At 53.7% G+C, this 16,569-nt stretch overlaps 2 protein-coding genes across 4 annotated transcripts; both read right to left on the bottom strand.

Moving 5' to 3' along the window:
- Nucleotides 1-1,443: 1,443 nt before the first annotated feature.
- Nucleotides 1,444-6,247, bottom strand: LOC141569184 (uncharacterized). Of its 3 annotated transcripts, none has more exons than XM_074321424.1 (6): nt 5,665-6,247; nt 5,304-5,427; nt 4,256-4,306; nt 3,245-3,459; nt 2,467-2,537; nt 1,444-2,167 (listed from the first exon to the last, which is right to left on the bottom strand). In XM_074321424.1, the coding sequence occupies exons 1-6, from the start codon at nt 5,884-5,886 to the stop codon at nt 2,059-2,061; spliced, it is 792 nt and encodes a 263-aa protein (XP_074177525.1). In that variant the 5' UTR covers nt 5,887-6,247; the 3' UTR covers nt 1,444-2,058. The 3 variants fall into 3 exon arrangements, with proteins under 3 accessions (XP_074177525.1, XP_074177527.1, XP_074177526.1); XM_074321426.1 differs by having other exon boundaries at nt 5,722-6,247; XM_074321425.1 differs by lacking the exon at nt 4,256-4,306.
- A 6,241-nt stretch (nt 6,248-12,488) lies between these two features.
- SDF2L1 (stromal cell derived factor 2 like 1) lies at nt 12,489-14,592 on the bottom strand. The gene is made up of 3 exons (XM_019757681.2): nt 14,324-14,592; nt 13,806-14,002; nt 12,489-12,885 (listed from the first exon to the last, which is right to left on the bottom strand). The coding sequence occupies exons 1-3, from the start codon at nt 14,508-14,510 to the stop codon at nt 12,604-12,606; spliced, it is 666 nt and encodes a 221-aa protein (XP_019613240.2). The 5' UTR covers nt 14,511-14,592; the 3' UTR covers nt 12,489-12,603.
- Nucleotides 14,593-16,569: the final 1,977 nt, after the last annotated feature.

Here is a 16,569-nt window from a genome sequence, read left to right as displayed (position 1 = left end):
TTCTAATCCCCTCCCCTTCTCCCCCCTCCCCACCCGTCTCCCATCTAGCAACCATCAGTTTTTCCTCTATATCTCAGACTATTTCTGTTTATTTTGCTCATTTATTCAGTTCGATATATTGTTTTCCAAAAGGAATAAGTCTTAAACTTTCGTGCTTCAAAGAACATCAAGAAAGTGAAAGACAACCCACAGATGGGAGGAAATATTTGCAAAACATATGTTTGGTAAGGGCCTTGTATCTATGATATATAAATATGTCTTACAAGTCAATAATAAAAAGACAATATGGTTTAAAAATGGGCAAGTATCTGAATAGATATTTCTCCTTTAAAAATGGGCAAGTATCTGAATAGATATTTCTCCAAAAGAAGATACATAAATGACCAATAAGCACAGGAAAAGATGCTCAACATCATTAGCCATCAGGGAAATGTAAGTCAAAACCAAAATGAGATAGCACTTCACGCTAGAACTGCTAAAATCAAAAAGACAAGTGTTGACAAGATGTGGAGAAATTAGGACCTCATATACTATTGGTGGGAATGTAATATGACGAAGCTGCTTTAAAGAAGTTTGGCGGGCCGGCCCGGTGGCTCAAGCGGTTAGAGCTCCGTGCTCCTAACTCCAAAGGCTGCCGGTTCGATTCCCACATGGGCCAGTGGGCTCTCAACCACAAGGTTGCCAGTTCAATTCCTCGAGTCCCGCAAGGGATGGTGGGCTCTGCCCCCTGCAACTAAGATTGAACACGGCACCTTGAGCTGAGCTGCCTCCCGGATGGCTCAGTTGGTTGGAGCCTGTCCTCTCAACCACAAGGTTGCCAGTTCAATTCCTCGAGTCCCGCAAGGGATGGTGGGCAGCGCCCCCTGCAACTAAAATTGAACATGGCACCTTGAGCTGAGCTGCCGCTGAGCTCCCGAATGGCTCAGTTGGTTGGAGCCTGTCCTCTCAACCACAAGGTTGCCGGTTCAAGGGATGGTGGGCTGTGCCCCCTGCAACTAGCAACGGCAACTGGACTTGGAGCTGAGCTGCGCCCTCCACAACTAAGACTGCAAGAACAACAACTTGAAGCTGAACAGAACCCTCCACAACTAAGACTGAAAGGACAACAATTTGACCATTGCTCCCCAATAAAGTCCTGTTCCCCTTCCCCCAATAAAATCTTTAAAAAAAAAAAAAAAAAAAGGAAGTTTGGCAGTTCCTTAAAATATTAAACACAGAGTTACCATATGACCCAACAAGTCCACTTCTAGGAGTATACCCAAGAAAACTGAAGACTATGTCCCACAAAAACTTGTTTTTAAATGATGCATACTACAACATAATGCCAAGTGAAAGAAGCCAGACACAAAAGACCACATATATTATGATTCCATTTATATGAAATGTCCAGAATAAGCAAAACTATAGAGCTAGAGTATAATTCATGGTTGCCAGGGTCTGGAGGGGAGAATGGAGGAGTGATGGCTAAGGGGCTCCCTTTTGGGCCGATGAAAATGTGCTAAAATTGTGGTGATGGTTTCATAACTCTAAATATACTAAAAAAACATTGAATTGTATACTTTAAATGGGTGAATTATATGGCATGTGAATAATAGCTCAATAAAGCTTTTTTTCTTTTAAAAAAACAGCTTTATTGAGATAATATGCAATGAAACTGCCAATCTAAATCATATTTTGGAATAACACTCAATGACATAGGAAGTACTGAACAACTATTAGGAAAAAAAACAGGTGTTTTTTAAAAACCCCATATTCTGTAAATCCCTGCTTTGCAAAACACACATGTATATAAATCATAGGGCTGCCCACAAGTGATACAACTGTTCCCTCCTGTTGGCCCCTGGGCTGTTTGTTTCAGATTTTCACCATTGCGAACACTAGGGAGGGGAGTAACTTTTCCAGCAACCCTGATTATATTAGGGTTCTTCCAGGTAGTAGAAGGGACCATCACAAAGAACATTTGGTCAGCCCTCGGCCTCACCACCACAATGCCAGTTAGAGGTGGGGCAAGGGCTGAGCCGGGATGGTGTCTGGCCCGGGGGAGGCTCCGAATCACGCTTACCAGGGGAAGCCAGGGCAATGGAGCGTGTGCGCACTGTTTCCAGGCAGGTAGGAGAAATGGAAGCCTCCAGGGTTGAGGACCAAGGGGGTCACATCAACCATGCGGCTGCAAGACAGGGCAGAAGTGGGGACGTCAGCTCTGGACTCCTCCCAGGCATGGCTTCCCCAGCCTCGGTGGGCATGCCTCTCACATGGGACACCTCTGATATGGGCACACGGACTCCCTCACACAGAGCAGATCTCTGAGCCCGGACTCCTCCCCTGGACAATGAGAATAACCACTCAGGACTGTGGTGAGGATTAACTAAGGGGTGGGGAGGAAATAACAGCTGAGCCTGGCACATGGCATGCTCCCCAAAATGCTCCCTTTTCATTTGCCTCAAGCCCAAAATAAATTCCTTTCACCTCTTTGGGTTCAATGACTGGCCAGTCCAATTTAATTTCACTTCAGTACTTGAAATTTCCAATTTCTCCACCTGTAGGAAATAAAGGTAATCTCAGAACAAGTTTAGGGGCCTCACTGCGAAGAAAATCACCTTATACAAGAACTATTACTATATGACTTTCAATCAGCAAATATGTCAGGCTCATCCTGTGTGCCCACCTTGAGCTTAGTGTTGGGGAGCAGGGAACAGGATGGGGGGGGGGGCTAGGAGCCAACTGAGGAGGTCCTAACCTAGCCTGGGAGACAGCAGGCTGGCTGGAGTGAGAGTGCAGGATAAGCAGGACTCAGCAGGGCAGACAGTTAGGAAGGGCCCTGTAGAGGCACTTAGAGGGCGGGGTGGAGAATGACACCCACAGGGAGAGGCAGAGGTGGGGCTGAGTCCTTGTCGGGGGGACCCGTGGTTCTCCGCCAGTCCTTTGGCAGCCCCAGATTCCTGCATGGTGCACTTGGGGCTGCCTTGTTCTGCTGAGGCCAAGCAGGTAGAACTCTGTGCCTTCAACCACCACCTGACTCGTCAACCAGAGCGGCCCCCCCCTTATTGACTTTATCCATTGCCATTCTATCCAAAACTTTGCCTAGTCTTAAAAAGTTTCCTACCGCTTAAAAATAAAAGTTCTTAAAAATAAAGTTCTGAGAGCCACTGCTGTGGAACCGGGAGAGCCATTGGGGTGGCTCTGAGCAGGGGGACAGTGTCTGCCCCTCCCAGGGCCACAAGGAGGGAGTAATGCATCCACTGACCGACTTGCTGGGTAGCGGAGGAAAGGGGCCAAAGACCCTGGGCATAGTGTAGACAGGGGGTGATGGTAGTGGCACCACAGAGGCCATGGTAGTGGCAGGTGGTGGCAGTGGTGGTGATGGCAGCAGTGTTGGCAGGCACGGGGAGGTTGACCGGTCCTGCAAGAGGATGGGTTCTGGTTTCTTCCGTTTTAGCTTCCTTCTCTTCTTCTTGGCATCTGTGACAAAAGGTGCCAGTGAGTGCCTACCCTGCAGCCAGACCAGGGTAGAGTGGGGGCCAAATATGGTGGTGTGGGGTCTTCACACACTCTCTCCAACAAGGAGGGGAGGTAGCCCCCACTCCAAAGCACATAATGCCTAGAGCCACCAACAAGCACCATCTCACCAACCCCACAATTGCCCCACAGGAAAAGGGTACTTTCATTTCTATCTTACAAGCGGAACTGGAAGCTCCAACTGTACAAGGCACAGCAGGATCCACGAGCAGGCTGTCGGACTCTGAAGGGCAGAATCTCATAGGAAGTGATAGAGTGTCACTGCCAAGGAGGGCTGGTCGTGGCCTGAGCAGATTGGTCTGCTGCCCACCCTTCCCCCCCAAGCATCATGGAAAGCTCCTGAATCTGCCAGTACCCTCAGGAGGGTATCCAGGCCCTGGGCAGTGAGCCCACTGACTACACCCAGCTCCAGGGCCATGCTGTGGGTGTGCAAAAGGACCTTCTGTGAGAAAACCCACGTGGAAGAGGTCTCGCAGGGAGGGGTGGGACTCAGGGAGGGAATCTTTTGAGTGGCAGGACCCTGTTAGGTCTTCCTCACGTATTCAGAGTCTGGCTATTTCTACTGTTCAAAGTTGAAGACTACCTGCAATGTGGGTGTTAACAAGCTCCTCATACAGCCGATCAGAATAGCTCATCTAGAATGACAATAACCAATGCCAGGGAGCACTATCCTGAAGGCTAAGAGCCTGCACCCCAGCACAACCCAGACCTGAGTTCAAGTCCAGACTCCATGACTTACTATGTGACTTTGCACATGTTGGCCAACCTCCCTGGGCCTCTGCTTCCTCTTCTGTAAAACAAGGATAAGTAACATCAATGCTACCTCAGGAGGTCTGGTAAAAGCTACAAGTGCTATGCATCTTGTCATCGGATGAAATGGTGACGTGGAGCATTCACACTCAGCATCACAGAAAGTGAAACCCCCCCAGGTGAGCTGGGCCTTCCCATGTGATGCAGAAGAAAGTAGCTTCACCACTAGCATAGTCTATCACTGAACACAAACACACCAAAAGAACTGAACCCAAATCTAATCAAGGCTTTAGAGCCACTGTCCAAGAAATGTAGGCAGAGAGGGGACAAAGCTACCACCACCAGTGACCATGACAACAGATGTAAACCCATAAAGTGGGGTACCCCAGAGGATAACACCGTTCTTCAATTTGATGGCAGGGAGTGAAAAGTGAGGGCATCCCATATCAAAAGGGACTTCAGATGTGGCTATGGATGCTCATTGGCCATCCCTGTGTGGTCACTAATATGGCCCCCTTTCATTTCATCCTCACAAGTGCCCCAATGTGGACACAAATTATGGGGTCCCTCTAGTGAAAAGGAACCTAAGAGGCCTATCACCCAAACCAATGTGTGAGCCTTGTTGGGTCGGGTCCTGACATGACAGACCAAGTGTAGACTTTTTGTGGACCATGAGGGAGACCTGATTATGGACAAAGTATCAGCTAATATTAGGGAATTGTTGTCTATATCAGCTATAACATTGTGATTATGTCAGAAACTTTTTTTTAATTAAGAAGCATTCTAAAGTATTCAGGAATACAGTGATGGCTAAGCTTTCCCTTAAAATACTCAAAAAAAGAAAAGGGAGTAGAGAGAGTGAAACAAGCATGGCAAGATGAGGCTAATTGCTGAAGCTGGGTAACGGGTCCTCAAGTGTTCAATGCAGTCTCTAGTTTTGTGTATGTTCATTTTCATAATGAAGACTTTAGGACCAGGGACACGGGGTCGAGTCAGGTTTACTGGGTTACTTGATCCGGGCAGAGGTTGAGCCTCACCCTGGGAATAGACATGCACGCGGTGGATGCGCCTCTTCAACTGCTCCAGCCGCTGGTGCATCTCCAGGGCGCCCATGCTGTTGCAACAGTTCAGCTCCCCCTGGATTGCACAGAAGAACTTCGCCTGCGACAACAGCGGAAGAGGTAGGGCAGGAGGAAGCTGGATGGGTGAGACGCCCGCTGCTGCACTCCCCAAGCTGTGCTGCCTCGGGCTTCACCTGGCAAACCCAGCCAGGCCCGACGGCGCCTCCCTCCACCTCCGATCCCGCTCGGCTCTCGAGGACAGCCGGCAGGGGTGGTGACAACACCCGCCCTCGTGGTCCCCACCCTACCCCCCCGCAGCCCCGCCGGCGGCCCGCACCCAGAGAAAGGAAAGGAGCCCGCGCCGCTCGCACTCGGCCTGCTTGCCCATGCGCACCACCCTCTCGGCCAGTGCCGGGTTGCGGTCGAGGCTGCGGAAGAGGCGGCGCAGCGAGCGCTCCGTGTAAGTCGCCGCCTGCCTCTCGAAGTCCTCCTTGGAGATGAGCTGGCAGAATGTCACACTCTGGGGGAACTCGGGGTCGAACTCGTCCAGGACCTCCATCCCGGAAGGGCTGCGGGCAGGCCCGGGGCTGCCTGCTGGTGGAGTGGACGTTAGGGCGCGACAACCCCACCTTCCCCTGGTCGGGGGAGAGGGGCGGTTCCCGAAGGCCGGGGCTAGTCGGGGTCGCACCCACTCTGACCCCCACAGCAGGTTCCCTAGGTAACTGCCGCAGCGGCCCGGACCGCTCCAGCCAATCCCACGGAGATCGCGGGCCGGACCAAACTCGCGAGATGGCCGCACGTGACAATGCCCGCCGCTCTGGGCATGCGCCCTCCCGTCTTCGACGGGGCGATCGCCACTGAGTGGGGGCCCGGCTTAGGGCCCCACTGGGAACTTAGTGTCCGAACTCTTACCCTCACCCATCGGCCCGTCTCCAGCCACTTCCCATCCTGGATGCGCCCCTCCTCATGGTCTGTAGCCTCCCAATCCTCCTTCCAGAGTCTTGCCCCCCACCCCCACCCCCGCCAGACAACGCCCCAAGGATTTCATTATGGCCGGAACTCTTCCATCCCCGGAGTTTTCCTCTCCTTACCCTCCAGCATCAAACCCACTCCTCTCCAGCTTATGTCTTCTCTTGTCACCTTCATAACCATTTCTTTGCTCTATACTCGCTGTTGCCTCTTCACCATCATCTCCACCCCCAACTTATGCGTTTTAGAAGGCCCCTTCTCCACCATACCATCTTGGAAGTTCCTACCCCAGAACTGACTTAACCTCTGACCTGCGTTGCATCTCAGGCTCAGACCTCCCTTGAGCTCCAGACCCACATCCAGGGTCCACTGGGGACGTTTCTTGGGCATTTCACGCTGAACACATCCAGATTGGCACACAGCTTCTTTCCCCCTCCTACTTGGTCAGTGGCTGACACCACCACCCACCCCAGCCACTAACACGGTGGGTGCACCCTGGACTGCTGCCTCCCTGTTCCCTCCACATTCCAAAATCAGCCCTGAGATCCATGGAGTGCACCTGAGAAGTATGAGGTTTTTCACCTCCCATCACCAAACAACCAGCCTTCTAGCCCCATCACAGAAGGTGGCACTCACTTCATCCTGCTTTGGGGAGAACCAATTAAGATCTGGCCTGTATATTTGCCTAATGGTGCAGACAGATACACCTGGGTTCAAATATACATTCTGCTTCCTGACCTCATGTAACTTACAAAATGAGACTTTAGAACACAGTGCCTTTTTATAAACAGGAGAAACATCCTCTGAGGGGTCAAGCAGACCCATGATTAACCCCCACCACCGCCCCCATCATGTTATGCTAATATTACTTCACACTTTATGTATGTTTATTTGTATTTTTAAAAAGTATAATGGGCCCCTCCTCTGTGCCAAGCACTGCCAAGAGATTAAAAAAAGACATGGTCTCTACCCTCAGGGGTTCCTGATCTAATGAGGACTTCAGCCACAGGGAGACAATTTCTATTTAACAGGCTCTGCTGGAGGGACATTGGATGCTGTGGATCCCAGAAAAGTCTTCCCCTAGGAGGGAACATTTGAGCAGTCCTGAGTCCACAGCTACATTGGCAGGTGGGGGTGTCTCTGGCCAGTGGGTACAGAATCTGCTCAGAAGTAAGGTGACCACCTCTAGCCATGGCACCTGGAACTCAGGGGAAGAGAGGACAGGCCTGAGTCAAGTGGCCTTGGGATGGAGGAACCTCAAAGGGTCAGGCCTAGGAGGCAGGGGAGCATGTATCATTGCCCCTTATCCTCCCCATGGACGCCAGGGCTTCTACTCCTAGGGTGGGGGTGAAACTGGTATCCCAATGTGCTCAGCCAGGGGTCAGGGGTACTCCCAAAAGCCCATCTGGAACCTGGGCCTCCTCATAAGGAGACAGGCTTGAATGACTGTTACTGGACACATAAAAACCTTGGGCATTGTGTCACGTCCTGATGGTGGATGTAGCATCCTTGCCAGTATGCCTGGGCCAGGCTCCTTGGCAGTTCAGCTCTAATCCCCCAAGTCCAGCTTAGTGTGAGCATGCCAGGCACCTCACAGTCCCTCTTGCAGGCTCAGGGCAGCATATCTCCCTGTAAGAGAACAAGATGGTGTAGTTGGTGGGCATCACCTGCAGGCTTTATATCCCTAGACCCCCCGCCCCCCCCAACACACACACACACACCCCAGATAATGCTGCTCTTGGTGAGAACCCAGGAGAACATTCTCTCCAGAGCCTGGTTCTCCCCAAAGCCTTCAAGGAGGGCTGGGTCCAGTTCACTTCCACATGGTCAAGGGTGAGCTGTGTCTGAGCCAGGCCCAGACAGACCCTCTATGCAAAGCAGTGGGCCTCTATTTTTCCATAAGGCCCTGACCAAACCTGGAGTTCACAGGCTTACCCAAGGTGCTAGTATGAAAGATCCTCTTCAAACCAGACCTCTGATTCCGGGGCCTCTGCCCTTTCACCTGTCCAGCCTTGACTCAGATGGAGAGCTTGTGAGGCAATCTCCCAGCTCTGCACTCATCTAATCCTCTGATAGAGGGTCCAGCTCAGCTCCGGACCTGTGCCTAACTGCTGGGAAGTGGAGTGAGGCAGCAAAACTCCCTCTCCCCAGGCGCTGTGGGTGGTAGGCTGGACCTGACCGATGCCCTTTCATCATTGCACTGCCTCCCAGCGGCCCACAGTAGTGCAACAGGGAAAGAGTGTCGGGCAGGCCTGCCAGCGCCTCTCCCGGTGGTCGGTGGGGATCTGAGACCTGAAATGCTGGCCCACTGGGGCGGGGCCTCCGCCTGGGGGAAGGGTGCCCTCTGACCCCAGAGGCCCAGGCCTGGCCAGGATCTCAAGTTTCCATGGAGAAGGGAGCCAGCAGGGCAGGGGGAAGGGAAGGGCCTGCAGGCCCAAGGGGCCCAGGCTGGGGAGAAGGTGGTGGAGGTGTGGGGGAGGGGGTCCCCAAGGCTGGTCCCAGATGCTTTGACAATATCATTGCACTGCTTCTCAGAGCAAAGTAGTGCAACCTCGTCAGAGCACCTGCGGCCAGCAGGGGGGACCCCACCTCCCCCAGTTCACGCAGGATGGGAAGCTCAACCTTGGGTGGGTGGGGCTAGAGGTCCTGTCCTGGACATCAAGGCCACGAGGGGGAATTTTAGCGGGGCTGCAGTCCTCCAGGTCCTCAGGACCCTAGGGCATCCGGACCTTCCTCAGCACGCTCCAGATTGCGGTGGAGAGACCCCAGACTGAGGGGTAACTCCAACCGCGGTGCGGGAGCGGACGGGGGAGGGGGCGCACACACAAAGGACAGGGGCCCGCGCTCCACTGCAAGCCGAAGCCCACAGGCGCCCGGAGCGGGGGTGGGTACAGCTCGAGGACATTGCGCCCTCATCCGGCCCGCGGCTCCGGGAGAAGGGTGGTCCCACACGGGGACGACGCACCCCTGAGGGCTCAGGCCCCCATCCCTGGCCCCCAACTTGCGCTTCGCGTTGTCTCAACAGATTCACTGCCCCGCGGCCCAGAGCGGCTCAGAAGAACAGGGGTGATGGGGGATTCCTGCCCTTCTGGAGTCTCCTACCCAGAGAGGCGCCCGGAGTCCGGGCTGCGCGGCTCCGCGGCTCCGCACAGTCCGGCCAGGAAGAGCCGCCCTGCTCGCGCCAGCCACCTCGGACCCTGCTACTCACGCGGCGGGACACCCCTTCCGCCCTGGGCCGGGGAATGATGCAGAAAGTTAGCGGGAGAGGTCCCGCAGTCGTCCTCCCCCGTCGTCTCCACCAGAACGATCCCGCACCTCGTGGCGCCGTCTCGTCCCCAGGCTCCATCTTTAACCCTCTGACAGTCGGCGGGGCCGGACCCCCGGCTTTTTAACATAATGCCGCGCTCATTGGCCGGCGCTGGCGCGGGGCTTCGCCTCCCGCACGCCGATTGGCTGAGAACGGAGCTATTTCAAAATAGCCTCCCTGCCGGGATTGGTCCGGCGCGGACCGAGTCTCGGGCTCCGTGGTTTTAACAATGAGTTTTACAGACACTTTCTCCCCATTCATAACTTATCAAAAGGAACTTTGCCCGCCTTTTCTCAGCTCCAGCGTCCGCGAGTTTTCTACCGGCGCGGACGAGAGCACTTGGAAGTCCGGTGGGGGGCGCCGGCGGAGCAGCTGAGCCCTCAGGGGAGGGGGCTGCGACCTTTGGAAAACACCCGAACTCGCGCTTTTCAAGCCTGAGGTGGAGCAGGGTCCCAAGCTGCTTCATTTTGCATGCTGATATTGCTCCTTGTGCCTCCCAGATTGAATATTCGGCTGCAATGGGCTTCCTGGCTTTGGTGGGCCCCTCTCCCCCACCCCCCACACGCACACCCTGCGTCCAGCTTGACCCGAGTGGGCTTTGCGGGAAGCCACCCGGGCAGGCCTGGACTGCGGAGACCGCGTCCCGGAGCCGGTGGAGCCTTGTGGGAGGTACGGGAAAAGGGTTGTCGGCTTGGGTCCCTGGGGATTGCGATCCACTTTGTGGATAATCATTAAGTGCGGCTCCTGGGCTGATGACCTGGAAGGATATATACCGCCTGGCCCTCACATAGCTGCATGTGTGTGTGTGAGTGTGTGTGTGTGTGTGGGGGGTGTCTTAGGCTGCTGTGCATCTGGGCCCCCTCCTGTATTATTTTCTAAATTCGACAGCTGAGAGCAAATGTTTTTGAGGCAGGCAGATCTGGGTTTGAATCTTTACAAACCTCTGCAAAATTAAGAAAATAATTGAACCTACTTTATAGGTTCAATTATTTGGCGCTGGGCATGCCATGGACCTCAAGCTGCCCATGGATGGGGCTCCCATACTGCTCACCGGTAAACCTACTTCGCTGCCAGGAGCAAAGGAGACGCTGTGTAAATCGTTGGTCCAGAGCCTGGCATTTAGTGTTCAATAAATGAGAGCTCTGCTGCTGCTGTTGCAGTTTTAATTTTTGGTCTTGTCCTGCAATCGGAATCGTTTTACCTGCTCCCACCTTGGTTTCCCAAGGATTCGTACATGCTCTGCAGTTTGATTCTGCTCTTAACACTCAGTATTTATGTGTGTGTGGTGGTAGTGAGGTAATAGGCAGCGGCAAAAGGGACTCACAACCGAGAGGGGCCAGGGATGGACCAGAATATCCCATTGGATCTGCAGAGTGGTCCACACTGTTGGTGCCCTGCCCACAGTCCTTTGGCACTCAACTCTATGGAAAGGATGCTCACTGCCAGCACCTGTGGTTCTGCTTCAGGGCTTCCCCCACCTCGCTCCCCGGCTGTGGAATAAAGTCCTCAGTCACACTTCCCAATGTACAGGGCAAGTGGGAAGTGCTATAGAATAATTAACCCACCTGTCCAGGACCCTCAGCCAATGAGGGCAGATACTTGGGTTGGATGATACACCCCACTTCCTTGCCCCTTGGGTGGTATAACTTTGACGCATGCTCTACACTGGGTCCCAAAACTCCTCAGTGGGATTAAGCTCCAGTTGCCCACAGGGGTAACTTGCTCAAACAATGCAAACTTCACCAGCTGCCTTGCTTTCTCTGTCTCCAGTTTTCTGCCCCAGTGTTTTCTGGGATCACATCCTGACAATCCACTTGCACTCCAATCCTGTCTCATGTCAGGTGAGTGATGGGAGAGGAGTGTAGACTTGTAGACAATGCTCAAGAGGTATAGCAATGGAGGGGTCAGGAAAGGGTCTGTGAACAAAGCAGGAGCTCATGAGGGCGAGGATGGGGAGTAATGGGCCTACATAGGATCTGCCTCCCCTCAGGCCTCACAACTGGCTGCAGCTTTTCTCCCACGCCCATAAAGCCAATTGATTTCTCAAATGTAAGATGCTCTGCCCACACTCCTCCAAAGCCCCTTCCAACCAGATGCTACCCCCAGTCTCTCTCTTAAACTCTTACACAGCACCCCCTGGGTGGAGTTAGCAAATCCAAGAAGCCTGTAATCTCTGCCATAACCTCTAGAGGTCACCCACACAGCAGCAGAGCTGTTACTTTTACTAAGGCTCTCCTATTTATTCTTCCTGCCTTTAAGTTGTAATGCTATGCCTGCCCAAATTGTGCCTCTTCTTCCAGGAAGTTTTCTCAGATCTCTGCAGGTAGCAGTTCTTTGCGTTTACCTTCCCTTGCGATATATTTTGATGTTTTGTTTTCCCTTTGGGACCTTAAAAGGTCAGAGTGGGGGCCTGAGATGCCACCTGCCTGGACAGGCTGGGGTGCATGGGGTGCCATTTGTGCCAAAAGTGAGGGAACATGTGATGCTAAGTTCCAGCAGATAGGCAGAGTCCCAACCTGGTGCTTGCTCAAAAACAAGTGTCAAGACTGCTACAACTGCTAGGGTTGGGGTGCCAGGAGAATGAAGCAGCCTCACCTCAAGGGATAAGAGGCCTGGGGCTCCCACTCATCCAGCTGAAGCCCCGGCCCCAGCCCTTAATAAAGTTTCCTGAAGCTCAGGGGTTAGGGAACAGAGATCCGTTGACATCAGACCATCTACAGGTGATAGGGCAGTATTGGAGTGCATGGAAAAGCATCAAAAAGGTTTGGACGGGTTCAGCTGTCAAAGCTGTGCAGGAGACATCGGTTTTGCACTGAGGTAGAGATAGTGAACTGAGCCAGGGAAGCTGGCACCTCCTGATCACCTCCAGGCTCACACAAAAACAATCATAGACCAATATTCTTTAATTAACAAAGGCACTTGAGAACCCCTACAAACCCAAAGTCTCCACCAAGAGTGGCCCTGCAGATGCCCCACCCTCCGTCCACTGATCCACGGCTCTCAGAGTTCATCATGACCTGCAGAGGGATCCACACTGGGCTTGATGAAGATGCCTTCCATGGCCTTCCACGTATTGTGTGCATTGGCGCTGGGCATGCCATGGACCTCAAGCTGCCCACGGATGGGGCTCCCATATTGCTCACCGGTGACTGACAGGAACACAGAAGTGCCCACGTGCTGGAAGCGCACAGCAGCCTCCCGCTCCCAGTGCTGCCCTGAGCAGCGCACCATCCACAGGTCAAGGTCGTCACCCTCGCCGTCTTCCCCAAAGGCACTCACCTCCTATGGGTGCAGAGGGTGGTGGGGACAATAGTCACCACAGAGGGCACACTGAATCCCCTGTGGTCACTTGCCTGGCAGCAGCACTGACACCTAGAGCACTGGGCCTCAGGTCCTTCCCTGTACCTCTCTGAACCTCAGCTTTCACAGCTGCAAAATGGGACACCACAACCCCCAAGCCCAGCGCCCAGTAGGGCCTCTCCAACACAGGCTCTTCAAACACATGCACACCCCATCCCATCTGCCTGGGTGGTGACCACTTGGCCCCACAGAGCCAAGGACTCTTTGCTCTTTCCATGTTCACTGTCATAACTCCTCTGACCTTCAACAAAGTCCAACCCCTGAGGACAGTCAAAGTCTCTAGCTCACACTTTTTCTTCTGACAACCCTCCAAAAGCACCCTCTGTTGTAACCTGCTCCCTCCCTAACCTCCCACCTTTCCTCCCCCACACCCCCTACCCAGTTTCAGTGAACTCCATGCACAAGGTCTTTCATGCACAATCTCTTCCCCAGGCTTGGAAAGATGCTCTTCTCCTCTTTATGGCCTAGAGGACTCCTACTCATCTTTCCAGACCCAGCCTGAGTTCCTCCTCCCCTGCGGGGTTTCCTGTGCCCTACCCCAAAGGTCATGCGGATGCCCCTCTTGGGTCCAACTCTCCCCCAAGGAGTGGAGCTATCCAGTAGGATAAAATCACTCTTTCTTATTCATCTCCCTGCTGGGCTGAGAGCTCAAGAAAGCTGGACCCTAGCCGAGTCGCCTCTGTGTCCCCAGAGGGGGCGCTCAGTAAACATTTATGAATTGAAATTCCTATTGCAGTGGAAGCTAAGGCTCAGAACAGGTGAGAGGAAGAGTCAAGGCTCGGTCGCCGGCTTATCACACACACACACACCAGAAGCCTCTCGGGCTGTGGCAGGGAGCTCACCTGGTTGTTAGACAGCGGCGACGGGAAGTGGTGTGTGTGCAGGTTCTTACCGGTGAGCACGTGCGTCAGCCTCACCGCCTGCCCGCAACGCACCGGGGACCCGCGCGGGCACCCGCCTTTAGAGTCGCCGCGGATCCGCCAGTAGCTATTGGCGTCGTCAGATGCCTCCACGCCGGTCACCGACTGCTGGCCGCTGCCTGAGGTGCGACACCCCACCCGGCGTCGCCGTCAATCCCGGAACTCGTTACCCTCGGCCGGGACACCCTCAACACTGGGACCCCAAAGGCTCACACCCCAGCCCCCAGACCTGGCCTCCTGCTGAACTCCAAGTCCTTCGGCCCGTAGCTCTCGGACTACCCTCCTTGCTGCCCATAGCCTGACGACCCCCTCGAACCGCCGATCTTTTTCCCCCTCGGTCCTCCAACAACTCCGGCCAGATAACCCCCAGATTCCTGGCCCGCCAGACCCTCACGATCGCCCCGTCCTCTTGCGATGCCCCAGTCCCGGGCCCCGCGCACCGGATCCGTATTTGATGTCGTGCGAGTGCAGCCGCACCCTGTGCTGCGTGTTGAATAGCTTCAGCACCGACCCGCAGGTCACGAGCCCAGCGCCACTTTTGGTGGCACCGCTGCCCGGCGCCAAGAGGCCCAGCAGTAGCCCCAGCAGTGCCGCTCCAGCAGCGGCGCCGCGGCCCGCGCTCCACATCGCCCCAGCCGGGCTCAGCCAGCTCGGGCCCTTGGGCCGCTTCCGTCTACGCCGCCGGCCAATCCGGCTCTGACCCAGCCCGCCTTAGCAGCCAGTTGCCGGCCTGCACTGCTCTTCACCTGCCCTACCATTGGGTCAGAGTAGAGAGGCCCCGCCCCCAGCTTTCGAGAGCAGCAGCTGGGAGGGGGGCAGGAGACACGAGGAGCGTTTTGATTGGTCCACGCTTCCAAGGACTCACCAATGAATACCAAAGGAAGGCTGATGCGGCGCCAAGCTGTAGGAGAGCCGCCCGGGAGCCGTGGTAAGGGAGGACACCCCACCCAGCGGCCGCTGAGCTCCTGTTCACCAAGCTCCTTCATCATAGATCCCCGAGCCCTCGATCATGGTCATCTGTCCCCTCCGACCCTAGATCCGCATCTGCACGGTTTTGAGGTTGCTCGACCGCTAGAGTTTGTGGTCACAAGGTCGACAGATCTCAGATACTGAACCACCTGGTCCTTCAGTTCCTGGACCCCGGGATTAACTAATCCCCTCGTCACTCGGTCATTGCCTCCTCTCTGACATTGGGTCATCTCAGTCCCTGGACCCTAGGGTTTCTAAATTCCCGTGGCCACTTACTGACTTCTTCCATGGCACTATGGCTATTGGGCAGCAGATGGCAGCAGGGAGCTGTGTTGTTGAGGATACTAGCTTGTTTTCAGAAGAAAGCCCCAAAGCTGTTTTAGGAAACTAAGAGCCCTGCCTAGGAGACCAAGTGACTGTATGAACCAAGACTGGGTGACTGCAGCTTCCAGTCTCACTGCCTTCTCAGAGGGCTGTCAGCTAAGTCTTCAAGGGTGGGAAACTTACACCACTGTTTATTTATTCATTCGTGGAACATTCTTATGTTGACTTCACTCCAAGCCCTATGCTGGGGCCAAGTGGGAACTGGCTCCGGGCTACATTACTCAATAGGCTGACTACCCATGCACTTGAGGCAGTAACAAAGCAGGGAGAAAAGTTCACATTTAATTAACTCATCCAGAATTTTACATTCAGAAAATCCTGAGTAGAGTCATTTTAATTACAGCAACATGTTATTTTGGGGTGTTCGTGTTTAATGTTGTTTTTACTTTTCATTATATAAGGTCATCTTGATCTTTCCAGCACTTAGAGTGTCTAAATTGCTAAAGATTTGCCTTGAATTTGGCAGACCCTACACTTGAGGGGCCTCCAATTCAGGTTGGATGGGTTAGAGTTATAATCTGGGAAGCAATGGACGTGTCCTGTTGGACATACTAACAAACATCTCAAACTTAATATATCTAAAGCAGAATTTCCGATCTCCCTCTCAAACTGCTCCTTTCCCAGTCACCAGCTGCTTAAGTCCAAAACTTGGGATTCATCTGATTCCTCTCTTTACTCCTCACATCTAATCTAAACGCCTTGATGGCTCTGACTCCAAAACAAATTGTGAGGCTTCTCTCCTGTGTCCCCCATAACCACCCTAATCGAAACCACCTCATCTCCCCTCTGGATAGCTACCACCACTTCCTAACAGATTTCCCTAACAGATTTCTGATACTTGGGCCTCTCCAAGACATTTTCTGCACAGGAAAGTGACTTATGCCTTAAAAAGCATAAATCAGATCATGGCAGGCACCTGCTGAAAGTCACCAACAGCTTCCCACTGCACATAGGACCACAGGATGGTGAAGACAATGCAAGTAGTCTCCTTGATAGGCAAAGAAAGGATTCCTACACCCCAAAACTGGAGTAGGGGAAGCCAACATGGCTCTTCCTCAATTCTCTCGGGGCCTCATGGTTTCTCCTAGCTGTTCCTTTTTCCTGCCTCCCCTACAGAGCACCTTCCCCAGCTCATCCTATAGGCCGATGCTCAGGGCCAATTATGGCATCTCCAGGGCCCTTCACAATCTGGCCACAGTTTGTCTTCAGCTCGACTTGGTTCCAGGGACTGCTCAAGGTACAATCAGCTATGGGAGGGAAGGGTAGCTAGGTTCTGAATATGGCCAGTAACAATTCCTCCCATCCTGGTCAGCGCAAGCTGCTTTTCTCAGCA

Source organism: Rhinolophus sinicus, linkage group LG16 (assembly GCF_036562045.2).
Source record: "Rhinolophus sinicus isolate RSC01 linkage group LG16, ASM3656204v1, whole genome shotgun sequence".
Classification (NCBI taxonomy): domain Eukaryota; kingdom Metazoa; phylum Chordata; class Mammalia; order Chiroptera; family Rhinolophidae; genus Rhinolophus; species Rhinolophus sinicus.
The sequence above is the reverse complement of the archived record's forward strand: the minus strand, read 5'-3'. Positions and strand labels throughout refer to the sequence as shown.